Genomic DNA, 20,695 nt, shown 5'->3' on the forward strand with positions numbered 1-20,695 from the left:
ATCAATCTGATAACTATAGCTCAATTATCTTTGTATCTTAATATTATTCACGAATTACACGAGTGAAATTATTATAAATAAAGTTGCTCTAATGTTTACTCGGTTGATTTCTTGCATTACATGAGCAACGGAGAGTACTGAACAAAGAATTACCTTTAGCGATGAAACCGGAAGGGTCAGTGACAAGACATGTCTTGATATAGTTGGTCAGATTAACCGTCCCTAAGCATGGTGATCCATCAAGCCTCAAACGTTTCGACGATCGCTATGAATTCAATGTTCGATTGGGCCGATTAGCTATTAGTCTAGTACTTATTCTCTCTCGATGCAAAATGGTCCATGTTTTAGCCATTTCACACATTAAAAATAACAAATAAATTATTTTGTTAATCATTTTGGTTATTCTTACAATTGTTTAATGTTTTAATAATAAATACAAATGTATTAACTATCATCTAAAACATTAATCTTTCAAAAATAAACACAAAATTTAAAACATTAATTATTTATACTCCGAGAAAATATTTTTCTCAAGTCTTCATAACCATTTCTCTTGTCACATAGTCACATACTGCTCACGCAACTTGTTTGACATTTTTAATGCAAATTCGTTATTGCAAAACCCCACGACACGAGCACGCAATTATCTAGAAAGTTTCAACCTAATAAATAATTCATAACGGAGTACTATGCTTTTCTTTGTTCCTGTTTCGGAGAAAATAATCTTGTTTTCTTTTATCACCGAAAGGCGAAATAATCAACGCTTTTCAACGCTCTTCAAAAAAAAAAAAAAAAAAAAACGCTCTTCAACATTCAGCTCGCGAATAATCTTGTGTTTTCTTTCATCATCAATAAAATATCCCACATCATAACTATAAGAATTAATCTACTATTATATGAAAGGTTACGACAAATCCACTCTTAGCCAATTAGTTTTAAATTGGAAACTCATAATTAAACATAAATCTAACATAGTATCAGAGCGATAAGATTTTTTGACATAATTTATTACAACTATTACTATTATATACCGATGCTGGACCTGATGTTATTCTCACATTATCTACGCTTCAGACCTAGATGTCTAAACGTGAGGGATGATATTGATGAGAAATATCCACAGCAAAACTATAAGAATTAATCTCTACTATTATATAAAGGATCAGGACAAATCCACCACTAGTAGAAAAATGGTCTATAGCCACATTTTAGTCAGGACAGGTAGTGACTTTTCTTGAATTAGTCATTGAATAGTCACCAATTGTCACGAATAAAGATAATAAGAAAAAATGTGACTATTCGTGTCTGTTATGTGACTTTTTTATCACGTTTTCTGTCATATTAAAAAGGTGACTAATTATAAACACGATTTTGCCACAAATAATCCTGACTAATTGTCACAAAATGTAGACGTAGCTAAAACCGTGTCTATTCTATTATAAAATAATCTTAGTCACGGTTTAGCCACAAAATGTCCGTGTCTATGATACCCTAAAGTAAACCTTAAATAAACTTTTAAACCCTAAACTTTAAATATAAATTCTAAAACTCTAATCTTTTCATATTTTAACCTTAATTAAAATTTAAATTCAAAATTTAGTTTTCTCAAAACTTAAACTCAAATCTTAAATTCTAAACTCCAAACACTATACCCAACCCCTAAATTATAAACAATAAACCCTTCACTTTATATAAAACTTGAATTGCTGCAATATACCTAATAGAACTAATTTCCAATATATAAAAAAGTTCAATAGTTAAAATCATATTTTCAAAGGCTTAACTTCATATTTTAAATATATACTTCAAACAACCTCCCCCAAAAGTCTAAACCCTATATGATAAATCTAGTCTCCAAATTTATTTATTTCCTTTTTTTAACTCAAAATCTTAAATGTAACCTTTAAATCTGTTTCCAAACTTTAATTTCAGATTTTAAACTTAAACCCTAAAATCTATTTCATATACCTCACTATCAATAACAAAGATTAAAAAATTTAAATTATAAATTTAGTTCTAAATCCAAAGATTAATTTTTTAAAAATTTAAATTGTGAAATCTAAATCTTAGTTTTTCTTAAAATATTTTTGGCATTTTTTACAATTTTATTAAAATATATATATATATATATATATATTTAAATAGATTGAGAATAAAATTAGATTAATTAAGGAGATGTCATCAAAAATAAAATTTAGCATTTTTTACAATTTTATTAAATAGCTTATAAACTATTTTTGTTATGTACAGAACTGCGTCCACTAATTGATGGATATACCGGCAATTTAGAAAACAGTGCTTACTCCTTTAATATTTTTTAAAAATTTAATTTAGAAAACAAGTTTTTGGGTAGTTTATCAAATAACTTGTTTTGGTTGAGATTGTTATTTCTAGCCTTATACTAAGGATGGGCACAATACTCCATTCGGAAGGACAAAATTGAATCTATTTTTAAAAAGATTGTGATAAACCAAATAGAAACTGGTAAAATATCCAAATAGATCTAAAATTTTGGTAATCTAAGAGCTGGGTCCATCCGAATTTGATCAAAACCAAAATATTTAATTTTTTTGAATCACAATTATATAGTTAAATATATCTAATTGTTTTTATATATAATATCAAAATTATTTAAAATATTCAGTTTCTTCAAAATATATAAAAATATCCAAAGAAAAAAAAAATCAAAAATACTTAAAATACCAAAATACTCTAAATATCTATTAGTTCTCTCCACTCATATATTCAAACTGAAATAATTTTATATTAATTTTAAATATTTAGCATACATTATTTAAACTTATATGTTGTAAATTATTTTATCTTCTGGATTTTGAAACTTTCAAAGTATAACTGATTTTTTGAATTTGTTTACATAGCGAATTCAAATCAAATTTGTAAAAATCCAAACCGAATTCAAACAAAAATTTCTAAATGTCTCAATGGGTTTTATTCTCTAGTCCATAAAAATCAAAAACTCGAATAAAATCAAATCGAAATTGAACTCTACCTGCATGTCCACTCCTAACTTAAACTATTTATATATGTGGCCAAAGAGTCTCGGGTGGACCCATTTCTCAGTATATATGTTAAGATTAATTAAGGTCGCAACATACTAAAACGAGTTATTGATGTGGACCACTTTCACCTAACAACCCATGATGGTGTTTCCGTATTGGTTCATCTATCTGTTTTATATTTAAAACTAGGGTCGGCCCGCCCTACGGGCGGGATGTGAACTATAAAATAATTTCAACGGCTAATATACAAATTAAAAACATTAAGATCTGGATACTGAAATTTTAGGCATGTATATCCGGATCCGGACCAGTTATATATTTTTAAAATATTTAAACATAATTATATCTATATATGTATACTGTAAATATTTAGTTTAAAATGTCTATTTTTATTTTGTTTAACATTTAATATATACTTATTTTAATGTGATGTGTTCTAATTTTTATTTGATGTATATGTTGTGAGACCATACTATTATAATTATTATTTATATTTTTTTGTTGTGGGTTTTTAGTTTGATGAAAACATAATTTTATTACAATTGACCAATTTTCCTATACAGTATAGTTTTATTTTAGAAATGAGAATATCCAAATATGTTTTATTTGTTTATTTATATTTGATCTAACTTATATTGTCAATGTTTTTCCCTTTTATATCATCTATATAATTCACAATGTGTAATTATAAAGATTTATACATCATATAAGTTTTTTTATTCTACTTCATCTATTCCTATTCTTAGAAGAAATAAGATTAATCTTCTATGTCATTTGATTGGATTTTGTAAGTTATTCTATAACAGTGATTTATATTTATATTAAAGTTTATTAATATTTTTAAAAGCATTAATACATATAGAACTTATAGAAATTTCATTTGCAAAAATATAGTTAAAATATAATATATATTTTTAAATTACTTTTGTTTGTATTTATAATCATACATTTGCAAGTTAAACTATAACCATAAAATAAATAATTATATTCCACGAACGGATTATGAGCCTCACAAAATTTGGAGTACTTTAAAGCTGGAAAAGAAAAAGAAAAATTGGAGTATCTTATATATTTGATAATATATCCAAGGTTTGAGAATACCCATAAGCGTATGGACATTGTATAGTCAGAAAGCTTGAAGTTGTGGTTGCTCCGGGTAATGCCAATGGTCGCTGGCCTCACATGCTCGTCGATGAATAGCTTGCTAACCCCAAAAGACGCTGCCTTTTTCAGAGAGATGAAGAGATCGCGATCTCCGGAAGATTATAGATTTTGCCGGAAACGACGCATCGAAGGTTTATATATATAAGGATCTAGCAGACGAAGAGCGCAATAGGTTGATTCGTAGTGGGATGGAGAATAAAGACGATTTAAGATTAAACCACAAACACCGTTACAAAATTTAGAAAGTCTCAGCGCCAAATGAAAACAGACGAAGAACACGAAGGAGAACATCTGTTTAGGGATTCCGTAGAACAGTGTCGATGGGCCTAGTGCCGAAGAGCATTTTATTTGCGCTGGACGAAGCCCACTGCAAAGCCCATTTCGAGAGAACAAAGTTTAAGTGATACGGTGCGTATCTGATGTGTCAACTCGTGAGACTTCTAATTTATGACGTGGATGCTGATGTGTCAGCAGGAGAGATTCAACTCTTTTTTATATATATAGATTTTAGATTAGAGAAACCCTTAATGACGGGTTAGGTATGTAGTCCCTAAACTATTTATATATGTGCCTAAGCCCAACTAAGTTTAGGGAAATATGGGGTGCAACTGCATATACTAGCCATGGAGATGAAACTCACTGTCCTCTATCCTCCGAACTGGTACTTGACTTACGTACCGTGACATAAATTTCCATCTTTTTTTTTAAACACTAAATCATTATCTAGCTAGTGTTTTTATATTTGAAATATCAGTTGACTAGGGTATCAAAGGCATGCTTATATACACTTGCATTAGAAGCTTCAATCTATTTTTGCAAAATCATAAGTAAAAAAAGATCCAAACAATATTGCCTTATGTTTATGTACACAACCTTTATTGACTATTTGCACAGACAAAAAGATAAAAAAATTGTGTCATCTGTAATTATATCGAAAATTGTTATACAAACTTTACTTTCACAATAGCTGACAAATAAAAGCTGTCTGTGGCACTTTTAGTATATATTTCAACTGTTTCTAAATAAACATCACTTTGATATTTTCACACAGATTAATAAAGCGATAAAAAATATGTATAAATTATTATTAATTACATCTACTTGACCAATAGTATTTAAAATAAATAAAATTATTTATAAAATCAATGCAGTTTGCAATTAATTTTCAACTGAAATTAAGTATACTTTACATTGAAATTATAAAGTAACTTTTTTGTATAACAAAAAAAGTTTTAAAATGACACTTACTATAAAACAGAGGGAATACCTACCAAAATTGATTTTCTTTGACATATACATGTTCATAGCAAGTAGAAATTACATATGACGAACATCTTGACAAAGAAATTTATCTTCTGCAAAAATTAGGAATTAGAAACATTAGTTAAACCTATTAAGGGCATCTCCATCCCCACTCCATATTTTACTCCATTTTTGTTCATTACTCCATTTTTCACTCTATTTACTCTATAAATGGAGTAAAATATGGAGTGGGATAGAGATGCTCTAAGTACGACTAATTTTTATTTGCTTCAAAGAAAAAAATATATTATAAAATTGGCAAACTGATTGAAAATATAAAAAATCAGGGAAAAGAGACTGAAACTTGGACACCAAGACGAGGGCTTGACTCGTTCAATGACATACGTGGCTCGTGAAAAGCTTACTAAAACAGTAAAACATATTACAACGAAAGTAATCAAACACACACACAAGAGCATCCTTGTCTTTCACAATATCCTAAAAATATTGTATAATAAATATAAAAAGAAAACCTTAAAACGCGTAGAACTTTTCTCATTTCACTCGGAGAGACCAATCTCTACTACTTCAACACCTTATTTAATGTCCATGAGTTATATATTTAAGAAGCAGATAGATTTGTCATAACATATCTACAATACAGAGGTTTTCTTTTGTAGCAAGTCTATTTTCATTTATCATATACAAAAATGGAGGACCTTACAACTGGGTTTCGCTTCTATCCCACGGAAGACGAACTGGTTGTGTTCTACCTCCGAAACCAGCTCGAAGGAAAGAGTGGTGACTCAATGCACCGTGTCATACCCGTTCTAGATATCTTTGAGGTCGAGCCTAGTCATCTTCCAAGTAGGCTACCTCACCAAATTAGAATGTAGCTTCGACCTCATTATGGGCGTCAAAATGATTATCATATTACTTGTTCAGCCACAATGGCATTAAAAAGTTAGGTTAAATTATCCTTAATTTTCAAAGAAAACTAAGTTTTGCTTAGAATCCTTTTTTTTTAAACACTTGCTTAGAATCCTCTAGTTTTTTTTTTTTTTTTGCGAGTTCAGTTTTTCAGATAACAAACAAATGAAAAGATCAGTAATGCCAATGTAATGATAAGACTCTCTTTGGTTTCTCGATTGAGGTTTTACGTAAGGTTGAACATCCTATGGAATATAAATAACAAAAACTTGCGATAATGATTGTGTGTGTGGTCTATGGAACTTACCCTCTTTGTGGGGTTTATAATACCCTTTTGCAGATATTGCGGGAGAAAGATGTCGAGGAGATACTGAGCAATGGTTCTTCTTTGTGCCAAGACAAGAGCGCGAAGCAAGAGGAGGCAGGCCGAGCAGAACCACTGGTTCAGGGTACTGGAAAGCGACTGGATCACCTGGTCCAGTCTTTTCCAAGGATAACAGAATGATTGGAGTCAAGAAAACTATGGTTTTCTACACCGGAAAAGCACCAACAGGAGGAAAAACAAAATGGAAGATGAATGAGTACAAAGCCCTTGACGATAGAGACAACATTTCCACAATCCCTAAGGTTGCATGTATCAAGTTTTTTTTTATTTCTTAAAACGATTTTTGATACTAAGTTTTAGAAACTCATTAATGCTTTTTAATGTAGTTGAGACATGAATTCAGTTTATGTCGTGTCTACATAACATCAGGAAGCTCAAGAGCTTTTGATAGACGCCCTGTGGGAGTTCTTCAGACAGGGAGAATGCTTACAAATGATGTTGCAGTTGCTGACACCTCCATTTTTGTGGGAAGCTCACCAGAAATTTCCATGTCAGGAGGAGAACATGTTGATCTCTCTGTGGACACAGAGATGGTGGATGGTTTAACTGAACCAATCTGGGAATGGGAGCAGCTGAATTGGCCTTGAATCTAGCAAAATTCATAAGCAAGCAAATGAAAGTTACTGGTAATTTATTACCCATGGGTTATTATTACATTATTACTAGTTGAATTTATGACCACCAATTGTTTTTGTTTTCCTTGTAATGTGATTATTTGAGTAAGAATAAATGAGAAAAGATGATATTATACAATGTTGTTTTTTTCGGAGAAAGTATAATGTTTTTCTGGAGTTGTTTTTTTTGGTAGCTTAGTTAAGAGTCTTAAGACGAAACGAAGATGAAAAATATGAGACAAATGCAAACCATGGATCGAAAATCAAAGAAAATATTATATTTCATATGTTTCAGATTAAGTGTTGTTTCATACATATTATTTTTTTGCGTGTGTCTAATTGATATTATTTTGTTTGATTATGTTAATTAATGAGTTAAGATTATATAAGTAAAATTGAAAAAATCTCATATTTGTTTTGAAAATATAAAAAAATATTTATAATGATTTACTCGAGCATGTTTGCAAAACCAGCTGGATACAAACTTTAAATAAACGAAAAGAGCCAAAAGGACAGATTTGTTTTATAGTGTAGAGAAAGATCGATCGAAGACTGTGGAAGAAGACTACAATGAGTCTTGGTCGTCGTCGCGCCGATAGTTTGTCACTTGAGCAAAAATACAAAAAAAAAATTTGGAGCAACACCAAAGAGGAGAATATTGGGTCACGGTCAATGCTCGAAGCCAAGACCTAAATACAAGTGTTGTTTCTCTAATACTATCTCCAATATATTTTGTTATTTTTTCTTGGGTTGAAGATGTTCTAAGCTTTGGTTGTCAGAGTTTATACAGTTTCAGTTCAACATACTAAAATTATCATATGATTAGTAAAATTCGTGAAACTAGTTCGTAATTGTAGTAGTATTCATTCTTTTATAAATCTAGTTTGAAATCAGTTGTATCGTGTCATTTCAAATAATTAATTATATTTATCCTTTATACTAGGTTATCGGTCTACGACTACGCCATGACTCATGGCCCATGAGTGTGAACATAAGAAATAAATATATTATAGATTTAGCAAAGTTAGTATTATGATTCGTGAAATTTTTAAGGAGGTCATTATTTATGACGTGATACTATAATTTAGTACAATCTTCAACTAAAAAAGTCAAGTTTATAACTGAATTAAGCCTTCTACTTCTACTTGTGTCACCAGGCACCAACGACAATGGCAAAACGATAATATTTGCCGACAAACAATTCCCCGAAAAGAGCCAACATTCAAATTTGGGACCCTTCAAATTTTCTTTTGTAATAGAGGAAACATATATATATATACTTCGTATGTATTAGATCAATTACATACGACTATAAAGGTGAAAGTGGACGAAGACTAAAAGGTTATTTTGGTCGTCGATTGCTTGTCCTTGTCTAATACACTTATACACTCACTATACATTGTTTTTTTCTACACACCACATTTTTTTGGGTTCAGAACTAATATAAGTTAAAAAACTAATATTATCATATAATTTAGGACACTAGAGTTCATAAGGGCACCACTTTTTCATATGTATTTTTATTTTTTATTGTAAAATCTTACTAAAATTTCTATAATGTAAAATTTAGTAAAAGCTTTAACAAAATATAAATTTTGAGGGTTCAAATTTTTGTGTGTGTTAGAGCCCATATTAACAAGAATAATTTGAAGGCCCAGTTTAAAAACTCTTCTGATGCTACCACTTGAAATTTATATAATTTGAGACAAAATTTGATAAAATTGAGGATGAATTTTTCCGGCTACGTGCATGCAACAAAAGATTTTCGAGTCTTCATATTGAGATAAAAAAGATGACTTTAAACGGCTTTATGTATGAGAGATAAGAGGATTTTCTCAAAATCTGGTAAGAGTGGTCCGTTTTTTTCTTCGAATATTAATGTTTTTCAAAGTCTATAAGATAACTTTGATTTTCTGGAGCAACAATGGTCGGGCGGGCTGACTGGCAAAAAAAAAATAAGAATAAAAGTTAGATAGAAAGTATTCTACGTAATAAGAATGACTCGTCCGACCAAAACTTGATCTAAGAAAACAGGCTAAAAAGGATGAAGTAGTCTAACGATTAAAATGCAAGAATTGAGTTTGTTGCGTTCCTAATTTGGATTTTGGAATAGGAAAAAAATTCACTGCAATGCTTTAAATATTAACAAAACCATTTCGGCAGGATCAAGTTGATAAAAAAATGTGATTCGATCTTAAAAATCCAAATTTCTAGTAGATGAGATAAGTGCAATGATACGTTTACTACATTTAAAAATGATGGTTTACAATTGTTTAGGGTGCAAAATGTTAGAAAACAATATGTAGGTCCCTAATTAAAAATATAACAACAAATAAAGGGGTTTTTATTCCAAACGTAATGCTCTTATTGAACTTTTAATTAAGAGACTCGACTCGAATCGCAGCAAAGTCGACGCCGGAGCGAGCGATCCACCGTACCTGACTTCTCCGATGGCGATCATCTACGCGGTTGTGGCGAGAGCCACGGTGGTGCTAGCTGAATTCAGCGCCGTCACGGGAAACACAGGCGCCGTGGTGCGGCGGATCCTCGAAAAACTTTCGCCGGAGACCGCCGACGAGAGACTCTGTTTCTCGCAAGACCGTTACATCTTCCACATCCTCAGATCCGATGGACTCACCTTTCTCTGTATGGCCAACGATACCTTCGGAAGTAAGCATCTTTTATGAAACGTTCGCCATGTTGATTTTGAAGTCTCTGATTGATCCAGAGTCTTTGGTTGTGTAGGGAGGATACCGTTTTCGTATTTGGAAGATGTTCACATGAGGTTCATGAAAAACTACGGGAGAGTGGCGCTTCATGCACCAGCTTACGCTATGAATGATGAGTTCTCGAGGGTTTTGCATCAGCAGATGGAGTTTTTCTCTAGTAATCCTAGTGCTGATGCTCTCAATCGTGTCAGAGGAGAAGTCAGTGAGGTTGAAAGATTGTTTCTTTGTATAGTTTCAATTGAAAAGGCAGAACCTTTTGGCGAAAGTTTTTGACTTTGACTCACTTGTCTTGTTGTTATACTAGATTCGATCGGTGATGGTGGAGAACATTGAGAAGATAATGGAGAGAGGTGATAGGATTGAGCTTCTAGTTGATAAAACTGCAACAATGCAAGATAGTTCGTTTCATTTCAGGAAACAGTCTAAGCGCTTACGCAGAGCTCTTTGGATGAAAAACGCTAAGCTCTTGTAACCATCTCTCTGTTTATTTGGCGTATAATGTTTACACACCTCTTCTCTGGATACATTACGAGTTCCGGATCATTATTTTTGAACGAAGCTCATATTATTGTTTGTGTGTTGACAGGGTAGTGTTGACGTGCTTGATAGTTCTCGTACTGTACATCCTAATAGCCTTTTTCTGTGGAGGCATCACTTTATCCTCGTGCAGATCTTAATCTCAAGAGGCCTTATTCGAATGTAATGGCACTTCAAAAAGCTTTTTCAGCCGGGAACAGATCATTGTTTTGTAAATTAAGTTACATGTCATTGTCTTCCTTGTTTATGCGCAACTATTGTAAATGTCAGAATGATTCAGAGTTTCATAAAAGACTACATCTTCTCTTTTAGAAGGTGTTACTTGTGTGAGAGTTTGTTCTCTGTATCTCATTTGGTTTGTCTTTATGAATGTTGCATCTGCAATGTACAGCACATATTCGTTGTCTATGTTCTCTGCAACATTTCTTGTTTATAACTATTCCTCTCACACATGTTCAATAGTTTCTGTTCTGGTACATTGACATACAAAATATATTGTATTTTCCCTCAAAAATTTACAAGGAGACGATGTTAAAGAAAAAAAGGAAAAAAAAAATAACAAGAACACACAGGTTACTCTACATCCTCAGGCTCATCTTTAAGTCTTAGCAGATAGACCAGTTTCTGTTTCCCTTTAAGATCATGAACCAAACAAATCACAAATCGTCTAATTCGGAACCTCAAAGATCGTCTGGGAAAATGAACTGAAGATCTTGGTTGTCTCTGTACACTTGAACCAGAGCTGCAGCTTTGTATACAAACAAACCAACCATGGCTGGAACTATCTGAAATTGTATAGAGAGAGAAACAAAACAGGTTCAGACGTCAAAAACTTGTGGAAAAGAAAGAATAAGAACTTTGTAGAAACATAGCTAAAAACTTGCAAACACACAGCTGAAAGAAGCCAGAAGAAAAAAAATGGAGATGGAGACTTGATAGTTATTAGACTTTCAAGCTCTCAAAAGCAAACATTAGCTTAGATATAGCTACCTGGAAGTCGAACAAGTCATTCTGGAAGTACTTGTGCGAGAGAATCCACAGGGCATAGATTGCAGCTGGGATCACTAGACGTGGGGAAGAGAGTGCCATGCCACTGCCCCTGATTGTCCTCTTTACGAAGTCTTCGAGGTCTTCACTTCTTATCCCGATTCTGAGGTTGGGACAATTCAAAATCAAGTTAAAGAGCAACATCATGTGACCAACGGTTTTGATGAACTAGCAGCTTTACTTTTTAGTCTTCTTTTTCAGGAAGATATTAGGAACATCTTCGCGTGAAACACCATCCGCATATCCGTACAAAAGTTGAAGGTACAAGCAACTGCACTGGAAGCAGATTTGGTTAGGAATATACAATGTAACTGCACGAGGAAGTATGTTGCGGAACTTGTAGAATCACAATCTCGAGGTCTATCTTTCTTCAACCATAAAAATAGAGAACTAACCTGAAAAGAACTCCAACTCCATAACTGACTGCAGCCTGTTTAGATAAAACAATAGATTCTCATGAATAGTTAAGAGTTGTAAGCCACAACTACTTTTAAGGATCTATGATTGACCTTAAAAAAAAAAAGGAAAAACAATCACCCATGAGAGGGCTTTACCTGGGGTGATAAAGCTAGTAAGCAATATCCGCTGCACCCGGTTCCAATAACAATTGACAGGTACATCAGTTCACGCTTCAGCTACAAAAGAAAAAGACACAAAAGCAATTATTCAGAGGTGAGTTCTATAAGCTAACACACCCAAAACAACCACTGGAATCACGTACTAAACAGCTATTTTTCCCACAAATCAACTGTTTTGGTAAATCAAAATCAAAGAAACATACTGAAAAGGAATAAATCAATCATACAGCTTCATATTTCAGAAAGTTAAGTTTCTTCCTCCGCTCGCTATCATCCCGTAATGCCTGCGATAATTACCCAAAAGGGTTATGGAGAGAGTAGATAAAAAAAACGTAGAAAACTGTTGTAATGAGAAAGGAGTGTGAAACGAAGACAGCTAGAAACACCTTAGCTAGAGCTTTCCTATTCATGGGGGCGGAATCACTTTCCCCAACAATCCATTCTTGTGTCGGTTTAAGTTTCAAGAAACCGCTTTCTTCATCCTCATCATAATCTGCACCATCTACCAACCTCTCCGCCTGCATATATATATAACGACAAAAGTAACAATTCCAAGTGAGAAAAAATCTCCTCCATGAAAGCAAACCAAGCTCACTGCCATGTTGCAACATGAAAATGTTCTCTCTCTTAAACTATGCCTGAATGCACATAATAAAGGATTTTAAAATCGTCAAAAGCAAACTAAGATTCACTTGACAATAGAGTGATGGACTGGATATTTCACAAACCAGAACTTAAAACCTAAAAAAGCTTGATCAACTAGCTAAACTACTAATGAACATATGAAAGAAACCTAAAGCTTTAAAAGACCACTAATTTGGTGGTATACGCATAAACAAACATAGCTTACCTGATTATCTTCTAGTCCAACAACAGCTGAAGATGATGCACCATTGGAGTTGAGATCAATAGATTGGAGAACTTCCCTTAACCAGAGCCTATCAGAGACTTTGGAAATGAAATCTCCATTCTCTTCTCTGTCTTTCAAGAACATTTGCAGCACATCCTCCCCCACAACCTCACTCACTATAAAATCACCAAAGACCGTAGTATTCAATTATTCACATCCCATGGAGAATCATTTGAGCAGGAACACTCATTGTGGAGATAAAAAAAAAACGTATATAAAAAGAGAAGAAATGTAGTGTTACCGGAGGAGCGAGAAGCGGCGTTAAAGGCGGACAAGCGTCGGGAACTTTTTCTCGACGGTTTCCGAGTGAGGTACGGCGGAGAAAGCCTAGAGTGCGGAGGAGGAGTGATGGCGCCGCTGGAAGACCAAGCAGCGGCGGGAATTGAGAGAGTCTCCATGTGTGGACAGCCTCCTCTGGTTCCAAAAAAAACACTGAGCTTATCTGACTTTGATGGAAGAGAGAGAACAAAGTCCTTTTCATTATTCGTATATTTCAGTTTCGCCCCTTAATTTAGTTTAATAATTCTTGAGTCCTTAGAGCATCTTTAATGGGATAAGTGAGGGGATATAGTTTAGGTGTAAAAAATTAATAAAATAATGTAAGAAGTGAAGTTTAGTAATATTTAGTAGTGGGATAAGTGGAAGGATATAGAACTTGTATCTTAATAATTATATAATTTAATAATGTTAAAACATATAATAATTTTAAAACATTAAAAATAATTTTTAAATTGAAAACATAAAAAAGTAATACTAAATTTTACTTGAAAATAAAAAAATACCCAAAATACAATTTCAAATTATTATGAAAAAAAATAAAAGATATAAATGAAAAACATAAAAAGAAACAAACATATTAATTAAAGTACACAAACATTTTATTTAATGAATACAAAGTTTAAAAACCTTATTAATTTTTTGGAAGCTATCCAAATTTAATAAATACAAAGTTTTTAAAACCTTGATTAAATACATAACAGCCACTCACTGAGATCAGTTATGCAATTGGAAGAATCATACGGTAACTAAACTAATGTTACCGGTGAGATAACAACAAAATATTTTTGCATCAGTAAAGATCTTTTTACAACATGTAGTGTCTGAATCCATTTCTCGTTATTAGTTTGATTAACAAAACAGAATCAAAACAGAGTGTACTTCATCCTAAACACCACAAAACAGAATCAAAAGCTCTATCCTGATGAAATTCTTCAGCGTCATCAACATCTTCAAGCTTCAACAGGGTACTCGAAAGTGACATCCTTTCCAGTAAGTTTCCGGTACACACCCATCATAGTCTCGAGCTTGTACTCTGTGTTGTTCCTTTCCTTGGCCTCCAAATAGACCTGTGTGAAGTAATAATAATTCAAGAGCTTAGCGGATTCATTCATAGAAAGAGAATCTGATAATATTCTCGTAAAGGATATAGAGATACCTTCATGATCTTGGAACCATCAAGACGGTAACGAGTACGTTTTCCAGAGAGTAATGTGTGAAGATGGATCGAGAAAGAGAAGATATAGCTAGACAAAGAAAGAGAAAGAAACTTTACAGGCTGAGGTTTACTAGGATCTCCTCCTCCTCCTCCGGACTTAGCATGACCACCACCCGCCTATCTACCAACTGTGGTCCAAATAACAAGATTTTCAAAAACATAACCAGTATCAAAGAGTTGATGAGATTTATATTATTCAACAACAAATAGTTCCATTCTCTAGCATATATATATATATCTTATTCTAATATTCCACCACAAAACATTCATCAAATATATATATATATATATATATATATATATATATATTTCCCAGGCTAATAGAGATGGGGAAAGTACCTGTCCGTTAAGTTGTAATAAAGCTTCGTCGGCTTCTTCTTTGGAAGAGAATTTGACATAAGCAAACTCTTTTGGTCTGCATCTGATTTTGTCCATCACAACATTCACTGAAGCAACAAAAACGGTGTAGTAGAAGACAAAAAATAAATAAATAAAGATATGTAAATAAAAAGATTAGTGTTGAGATTACTAGACTTACCACCAAGAAGACGACCATATTGAGAAAAAGCTTGTGTTAATGTTTCTTCTGTGTTTGAGAAAGAGATGCCTGCAAACAAAAACAAAACCTCCCAGATTTTTAGTGCCAGTAACACAACCAATCCCTGAAACTGACATAAAGAAGAAAGAAGAAGCTCATACGATCTGCCGCAAAACATGTAAAAGTTTCAAACTTTAAAGTGGACGTTTAAGACCATCTCTTCTAAAATCAAATTTTATCAACTAGTAAACAGAGCATTACAGAAACAATCAAATCAATGATATAATCTCAACTAATAGACAAATCCCAGAAAGAACCATTTACAAAATTCAACGGAAGTGGCAATCAGGAAAAGGGAAATCAGATTAAGCAGAGCATCGAAGAGACCTAATCAAAGATACAATGAAGAGCGAGTCACGATCTTCCTTACCATCACCATCTCCAGAAAACCCATCTCCCAATTCACAAATCTTTTGCCAAACATCAACTTCCACTGGAACAACAGACAACCTCGGCTGTCTGAACAAAACGAAATCCTTAATCCCTTTGTCTCCTTTCATCTCCTTCAAATCAACAAATCTCCTCATCTCTCCGACAGCTTTGACGTCGACCGCTCCTTCTCCTTCTCCTTCGTCATCGTCATCTTCGTACCATTCGCGAGCAACCTCCACCACACCCACGACGCACCTCGATTTCGTACCGGAGTGGTAGAAGAAGCAGAGGTCGCCTAAAGTCATGGATCTGAGATTCTTATGGGCTTGTTTGTTCTTGACCCCGTCCCTTTTGCTCACGCCGCCGAGAAAATCAAGGAAAAAGAAATATGATCGCAGGAGGAGAGATATCGATTTTGCCGGAGGAATGAAATTTTAATTCATTTTCCAAAAAACAGAATCAATGAAATTAAGCCAAGTCACCTAATAATTTCAGCAAAACACTTCTTTAAGAATACTCGAGATACACATCTTTAGTCGCTTTTTCCTTTTATTCCTTTTATTATATTGTTGTAAGATGTGTTCAAATATACCTATAAAGATGCTCTTACTTAGCAAACAGTTCTTATAACTCTTTTTGGTGTTGCACAAAGAAAAAAAAATATTTCTTGTTCACCCTCTTTCTCTACCCACTATTTTTAAAAATGTATTTGATTGAGAGACAGTATATAGTTTTTTTTTATTTGATCAACATACAGTAAAGTAGATACTAGATAGTTTCCTACCAATAAGAACTGTTATTCCTTCTAGTATTTACTTAATTAAAAAGAGTGGGGGAGATTTTGTTAGGGGGAAATAGGAATGTAAGGGCTATTTATGTACTGAAAAACTAACATATAAACTGTAGAAAAAGAGTGGTTTTTTTTTGCCTGAAGAAGCATCAAAACGAGAGCTCGAACTCTTCAGCCGTCGTTGTCGGAGACTATACAGCAAAAAAAAAAAAAAGACTGAGAAGGGCAACGATAACAGTTAAAACGGAGATGGAGAAAGTGAAGATAGAAGAAATACAGTCCACCGCTAAGAAACAGCGGATTGCTACTCACACTCATATCAAAGGCCTTGGCCTCCAGGTTCTTCTCCTCCTCCTCTCTCTACCCACTGAATATCTCTGTCTTGTTGAATCTATTATTGTGTTCTCTCGTTCGAAGTTCGCTCGGGTTTAGCGTTTAAAGTTTTAACCTTTTTCAATGCTTTTATAGCCAATTGTATCTGCAAAGCTTCAATCTTTATTTATATCTGCAAAGTTTCATTCTTTTACTGTCAGTGAGCACTATTGTCACAGTGTGATATATTGTTTTTGTTTGCTAATTATGCGTCTCCCTTTTTTTTGGCTAGCCAACGGGGATACCTATACCATTGGCAGCTGGATTCGTGGGACAACTTGAGGCAAGAGAGGCAGCTGGTCTTGTAGTCGACATGATCAAGCAGAAGAAAATGGCTGGCAAGGCTCTTTTGCTCGCTGGTCCTCCCGGTACCGGCAAAACCGCTTTGGCTCTTGGTATATCCCAAGAGCTTGGAAGTAAGGTGTAAATCTCATCTTCTTACTGTATCCTCCCCTTGTTGTATGAAAAATGATTTTTTTATTCACTTTTTTAGCTTATTTATGTTATTTGAATTTTGGTTTGCAGGTTCCCTTCTGTCCAATGGTTGGTTCTGAGGTTTACTCCTCAGAAGTTAAGAAAACTGAGGTCCTCATGGAGAATTTTAGACGTGCCATTGGTCTACGTATCAAGGAAACCAAAGATGTCTACGAAGGAGAGGTGTGCCGCTATTAGTAATATGTCTCTTTACCCTTAGATACTTAACATGTTTTTTCTTGAGTTTCAGGTTACGGAGCTGTCACCAGAAGAAACTGAAAGTCTTACTGGTGGTTATGGTAAAATAAAAGCATCAGCCATGTTATCATTGGGCTCAAGACAGTCAAAGGAACCAAACAACTCAAGTTGGATCCCACTATCTACGATGCCTTGATTAAGGAGAAGGTTTAGTTGTTTGAACTACCAGGTGGGGTCATTATGTCAAGGAAGTTCTTCTTATATATGTAACTGTTTTGACTCTCAGGTAGCTGTGGGAGATGTTATATACATTGAAGCAAACAGTGGAGCTGTCAAACGGGTGGGTAGAAGCGATGCTTTCGCCACTGAGTTCGATCTGGAAGCAGAAGAATATGTTCCACTTCCCAAAGGAGAGGTTCACAAAAAGAAAGAGATTGTTCAGGTTTTTTTTTTACCTTTGCCTTATTCCCAAAGAACTCTCCTTCTTGTTGTGTGATAGCTTCTAAATTTTTTTTGCTTCACTTTGGTTTAGGATGTCACGCTTCAAGATCTGGATGCAGCAAATTCTCAACCTCAAGGTGGGCAGGATATACTTTCTTTGATGGGGCAAATGATGAAACCTCGGAAGACTGAGATCACTGATAAGCTGCGGCAAGAGATTAACAAGGTCTCATCTTCACTAAGACCTAATTGTTTAAAATTTTTGCTAGAGGACTAAACAGTATTTAATGTCTGGTTTATTGCAGGTCGTGAACCGTTATATAGATGAAGGTGTTGCAGAGCTTGTCCCGGGAGTTCTATTTATCGATGAGGTAACCTTATCCTGATTCCTGATAAGTTTGTTGTCATTCCACCTTGTTGATCTTGCTACAAAAACTTACAGGTTCATATGCTTGATATGGAGTGCTTTTCATACTTGAACCGTGCTCTTGAGAGCTCTTTATCTCCTATTGTGATATTTGCAACAAACAGAGGTGTTTGCAACGTAAGGTGAGGAGAAGCGCTGGTGGACATTTTCATTTTTTTTTGTTAAATAATGTGAGCTTTGGTTAACTTAGTTACTGTGCAGAGGGACTGATACGCCAAGTCCACATGGTGTCCCTATTGATTTGTTGGATCGGTTGGTTATTATCAGGACTCAAATCTATAACCCCTCTGAAATGATACAGGTTATTCTATTGTCATTTTAGGTTTTCGGTTTCGGTTAATCAGCAACGTTCTAATAAATGCGTAATGTGGGGTCAGAGCTAACAGTGGATGAAGAATGCTTGGTCCTACTCGGGACATTGGGCAAAGAACTTCCTTAAGGTTGTAAGACTAAATAAGATTGTTGTCATTATGTTTTTCTTACCAAAAAAAAAATAAAAACAAAATTCTCTATGTTTCATCTCTGAACCTTTGTTGTGCCTTCACTTGCAGGCACGCGGTTCAGCTTCTGTCTCCTGCCAGCATCGTGGCGAAAATGAATGGACGTGACAGTATCTGCAAGGTAATTGTGAATTCTTGAACAGTAGAGCAGTGTATAAGAATTAAGTGTCATGCTGTTGTTAATCATTCTTCCAATTCAATATCTTTTGGTGATTCAACTTGGGACAGGCTGACATAGAGGAAGTAACATCACTGTACCTGGATGCCAAATCTTCAGCGAAGCTTTTGCACGAGCAACAGGAGAAATACATCTCATGAGAGCACCACACGAATGTGGTCAAAAAGAAAAGAGAAACACTAGTAGAATTTGTTTCTCTGGGGTGTTATCTTTGATTTGGTTGAGAAAGCTTTTAGTTTGAGAGGGAAGTTAAAACAGATGTTTAGTGACTTTTTAGAAGTATTCTTAATTTCGTTGTGAAATGAACATGCAATTAGTAAATGTTTTGTCTGAGTCTATCAATATTGGAAACAACTGATAATAACCATTTTGTTACCAAGAAGAAAAGTTGAGCATTTGCCTGAGACATGTGGTAGTGGTAGTGGTAGTAAGGAAAGGGCCCAACCCAAAATAAGCTATTAGTTTAAGTTGTTCAAAAATTAAGAGAAAGAAAGGTCCCACCGAGATTTGAACTCGGGTTACTGGATTCAGAGTCCAATGTCCTGACCACTAGACCATGGGACCATTTTGCACGTCTGAAATAATGTTATTTTTCATTTTATATGAAGGAAAATGGCGAATTGTTTGTTAGTATTTTCTTAAAAGTATATAGGTGTGGTGACATTTTGTCAATGTCTCCATGTGATTTGCGAGTAGTAGTCAAAGACAGAGAAGGTAGGACCTAAACTAATCGAAGCCGTTCATATATGTCTTATTTTCTTGCATAATAGTGGGACCCCCTTAGCCTCACAAAAGTTACATTATTTTTTTTTTTTTTGCCATCTGGAAAATTTTATTAAACAAAGACAAGCTCAAAAATAAACCAGCCCACAACCGATACATACAAAGTCCATAGATCCGATTACACGAAACCGAAAAGACAGATAAAAAATGGGCCTAAAAAGCCCAATCTATAACACGAAACGGCGCCACCCAGAACACTTGTCCGAGATTGATGCTAAGCTTCCACGCGTCCGTTTCTTCACCACCGCACGCGTCGCTTCCACTTCGCATCAAACCGAAACCGCCGGTGTGGGCTTCCAGTCGCCGGTTCCCGACTTCCCATAAGACCAAATCGGAGACTCCTTCTCCGTCGTCTCTATCGCCAACAACCCACCTCCAACGACAGTATTAGAGGTATAGGGTTTCTCAGCGAGTCAACTCCGGCTGAAGACCGCCGCTAGACGAGCGCCGCTTCACCAGTACACACCTTTGGCATGCGTGAAAACCGCATCCAAACCCATCACCCCCACCACTTCCAGCGTAGAGAATCAATCGATATATAATCGAGATCTCCTCCTGAATACGAGAACTTGGGAACACCAGAGAACCACCGAAAGCCGGCCGTCCACACCCGAGAGAAGGTGGCAACGTCAGAATCGAAGCCGCACGACCACCGTTAGACAAGTGCGCCGCTGGAGTCAAAACATCGAATAGAACTGATCCGCTAGAACTATTAAATAAAAAAAAACGAGAAAACAAACTGAAAAGAAATAAAACTGAGAAGCCGGACCGACGGTGATTATGGTAGCCCATCCGTCGGCCGGAGACGGTAATCACATCGGAGCTGTCTTAGAAGAGAGAGGTCAGAGGATATCAAGAGAGAGAAAACCAACTTATCCCTGTGGAGTGGTCTTTACAACTTTCTCACAAAA

General features: G+C 34.7%; 4 protein-coding genes, 1 non-coding gene and 1 pseudogene across 7 annotated transcripts; 3 read left to right on the forward strand and 3 right to left on the reverse strand.

The window, feature by feature from the left end:
- The first annotated feature begins 6,045 nt into the window (after positions 1 to 6,045).
- Positions 6,046 to 7,655, forward strand: LOC130509694 (NAC domain-containing protein 90-like). The gene is made up of 3 exons (XM_057005875.1): positions 6,046 to 6,293; positions 6,697 to 6,983; positions 7,068 to 7,655. The coding sequence occupies exons 1-3, from the start codon at positions 6,137 to 6,139 to the stop codon at positions 7,326 to 7,328; spliced, it is 705 nt and encodes a 234-aa protein (XP_056861855.1). The 5' UTR covers positions 6,046 to 6,136; the 3' UTR covers positions 7,329 to 7,655.
- A 2,056-nt stretch (positions 7,656 to 9,711) lies between these two features.
- Positions 9,712 to 11,069, forward strand: LOC108845817 (vesicle-associated membrane protein 714). Its single transcript, XM_018619003.2, has 4 exons — positions 9,712 to 10,025; positions 10,101 to 10,291; positions 10,389 to 10,552; positions 10,671 to 11,069. The coding sequence occupies exons 1-4, from the start codon at positions 9,806 to 9,808 to the stop codon at positions 10,759 to 10,761; spliced, it is 666 nt and encodes a 221-aa protein (XP_018474505.2). The 5' UTR covers positions 9,712 to 9,805; the 3' UTR covers positions 10,762 to 11,069.
- A 4-nt stretch (positions 11,070 to 11,073) lies between these two features.
- Positions 11,074 to 13,607, reverse strand: LOC108845814 (uncharacterized). The gene is made up of 9 exons (XM_057005173.1): positions 13,398 to 13,607; positions 13,097 to 13,272; positions 12,633 to 12,764; positions 12,474 to 12,530; positions 12,223 to 12,303; positions 12,064 to 12,098; positions 11,850 to 11,939; positions 11,612 to 11,771; positions 11,074 to 11,406 (listed from the first exon to the last, which is right to left on the reverse strand). Exons 1-9 carry the CDS (start codon positions 13,552 to 13,554, stop codon positions 11,302 to 11,304), a joined length of 993 nt encoding a protein of 330 aa, XP_056861153.1. The 5' UTR covers positions 13,555 to 13,607; the 3' UTR covers positions 11,074 to 11,301.
- A 597-nt stretch (positions 13,608 to 14,204) lies between these two features.
- LOC130509332 (multiple RNA-binding domain-containing protein 1-like) lies at positions 14,205 to 16,144 on the reverse strand. 3 transcript variants are annotated; one of them, XR_008943412.1, is made up of 5 exons: positions 15,620 to 16,141; positions 15,190 to 15,258; positions 14,991 to 15,097; positions 14,592 to 14,779; positions 14,205 to 14,502 (listed from the first exon to the last, which is right to left on the reverse strand). XR_008943412.1 is itself a non-coding variant. In XM_057005174.1 (5 exons), the coding sequence occupies exons 1-5, from the start codon at positions 15,924 to 15,926 to the stop codon at positions 14,448 to 14,450; spliced, it is 609 nt and encodes a 202-aa protein (XP_056861154.1). In that variant the 5' UTR covers positions 15,927 to 16,144; the 3' UTR covers positions 14,205 to 14,447. The 3 variants fall into 3 exon arrangements, 1 of the variants encoding a protein (XP_056861154.1); XR_008943413.1 differs by having other exon boundaries at positions 15,577 to 15,715; XM_057005174.1 differs by having other exon boundaries at positions 14,709 to 14,779; positions 15,620 to 16,144.
- Positions 16,145 to 16,460: 316 nt separating this feature from the next.
- On the forward strand, positions 16,461 to 19,345 carry LOC108807998 (ruvB-like protein 1; annotated as a pseudogene).
- Positions 19,346 to 19,493: 148 nt separating this feature from the next.
- Positions 19,494 to 19,565, reverse strand: TRNAQ-CUG (transfer RNA glutamine (anticodon CUG)). Its single transcript has one exon. It is a non-coding gene; the product is annotated as a tRNA-Gln (tRNA).
- Between the last annotated feature and the right edge of the window lie 1,130 nt (positions 19,566 to 20,695).

Source organism: Raphanus sativus, chromosome 3 (assembly GCF_000801105.2).
Source record: "Raphanus sativus cultivar WK10039 chromosome 3, ASM80110v3, whole genome shotgun sequence".
Lineage (NCBI taxonomy): Eukaryota > Viridiplantae > Streptophyta > Magnoliopsida > Brassicales > Brassicaceae > Raphanus > Raphanus sativus.

What these genes read in the sequence shown, in the direction of transcription:
- LOC130509332 (XM_057005174.1), bottom strand. Translation starts at nt 15,926, where the DNA reads ATGACTTTAGGCGACCTCTGCTTCTTCTACCACTCCGGTACGAAATCG. An exon ending in GTTTTCTGGAGATGGTGATG is followed by an intron (nt 15,259 to 15,619) that starts GTAAGGAAGATC and finishes TTTTGTTTGCAG; the next exon opens with GCATCTCTTTCTCAAACACA. An exon ending in TATTACAACTTAACGGACAG is followed by an intron (nt 14,780 to 14,990) that starts GTACTTTCCCCA and finishes TTTGGACCACAG; the next exon opens with TTGGTAGATAGGCGGGTGGT.
- LOC130509694 (XM_057005875.1), top strand. Translation starts at nt 6,137, where the DNA reads ATGGAGGACCTTACAACTGGGTTTCGCTTCTATCCCACGGAAGACGAA. An exon ending in CGAGCCTAGTCATCTTCCAA is followed by an intron (nt 6,294 to 6,696) that starts GTAGGCTACCTC and finishes ACCCTTTTGCAG; the next exon opens with ATATTGCGGGAGAAAGATGT. An exon ending in ACATTTCCACAATCCCTAAG is followed by an intron (nt 6,984 to 7,067) that starts GTTGCATGTATC and finishes TTTTTAATGTAG; the next exon opens with TTGAGACATGAATTCAGTTT.
- LOC108845814 (XM_057005173.1), bottom strand. Translation starts at nt 13,554, where the DNA reads ATGGAGACTCTCTCAATTCCCGCCGCTGCTTGGTCTTCCAGCGGCGCC. An exon ending in TACTAGCTTTATCACCCCAG is followed by an intron (nt 12,099 to 12,222) that starts GTAAAGCCCTCT and finishes TTATCTAAACAG; the next exon opens with GCTGCAGTCAGTTATGGAGT. An exon ending in GGAGTTGGAGTTCTTTTCAG is followed by an intron (nt 11,940 to 12,063) that starts GTTAGTTCTCTA and finishes CTTCCAGTGCAG; the next exon opens with TTGCTTGTACCTTCAACTTT.
- LOC108845817 (XM_018619003.2), top strand. Translation starts at nt 9,806, where the DNA reads ATGGCGATCATCTACGCGGTTGTGGCGAGAGCCACGGTGGTGCTAGCT. An exon ending in GGCCAACGATACCTTCGGAA is followed by an intron (nt 10,026 to 10,100) that starts GTAAGCATCTTT and finishes TTGGTTGTGTAG; the next exon opens with GGAGGATACCGTTTTCGTAT. An exon ending in TCAGAGGAGAAGTCAGTGAG is followed by an intron (nt 10,292 to 10,388) that starts GTTGAAAGATTG and finishes TTGTTATACTAG; the next exon opens with ATTCGATCGGTGATGGTGGA.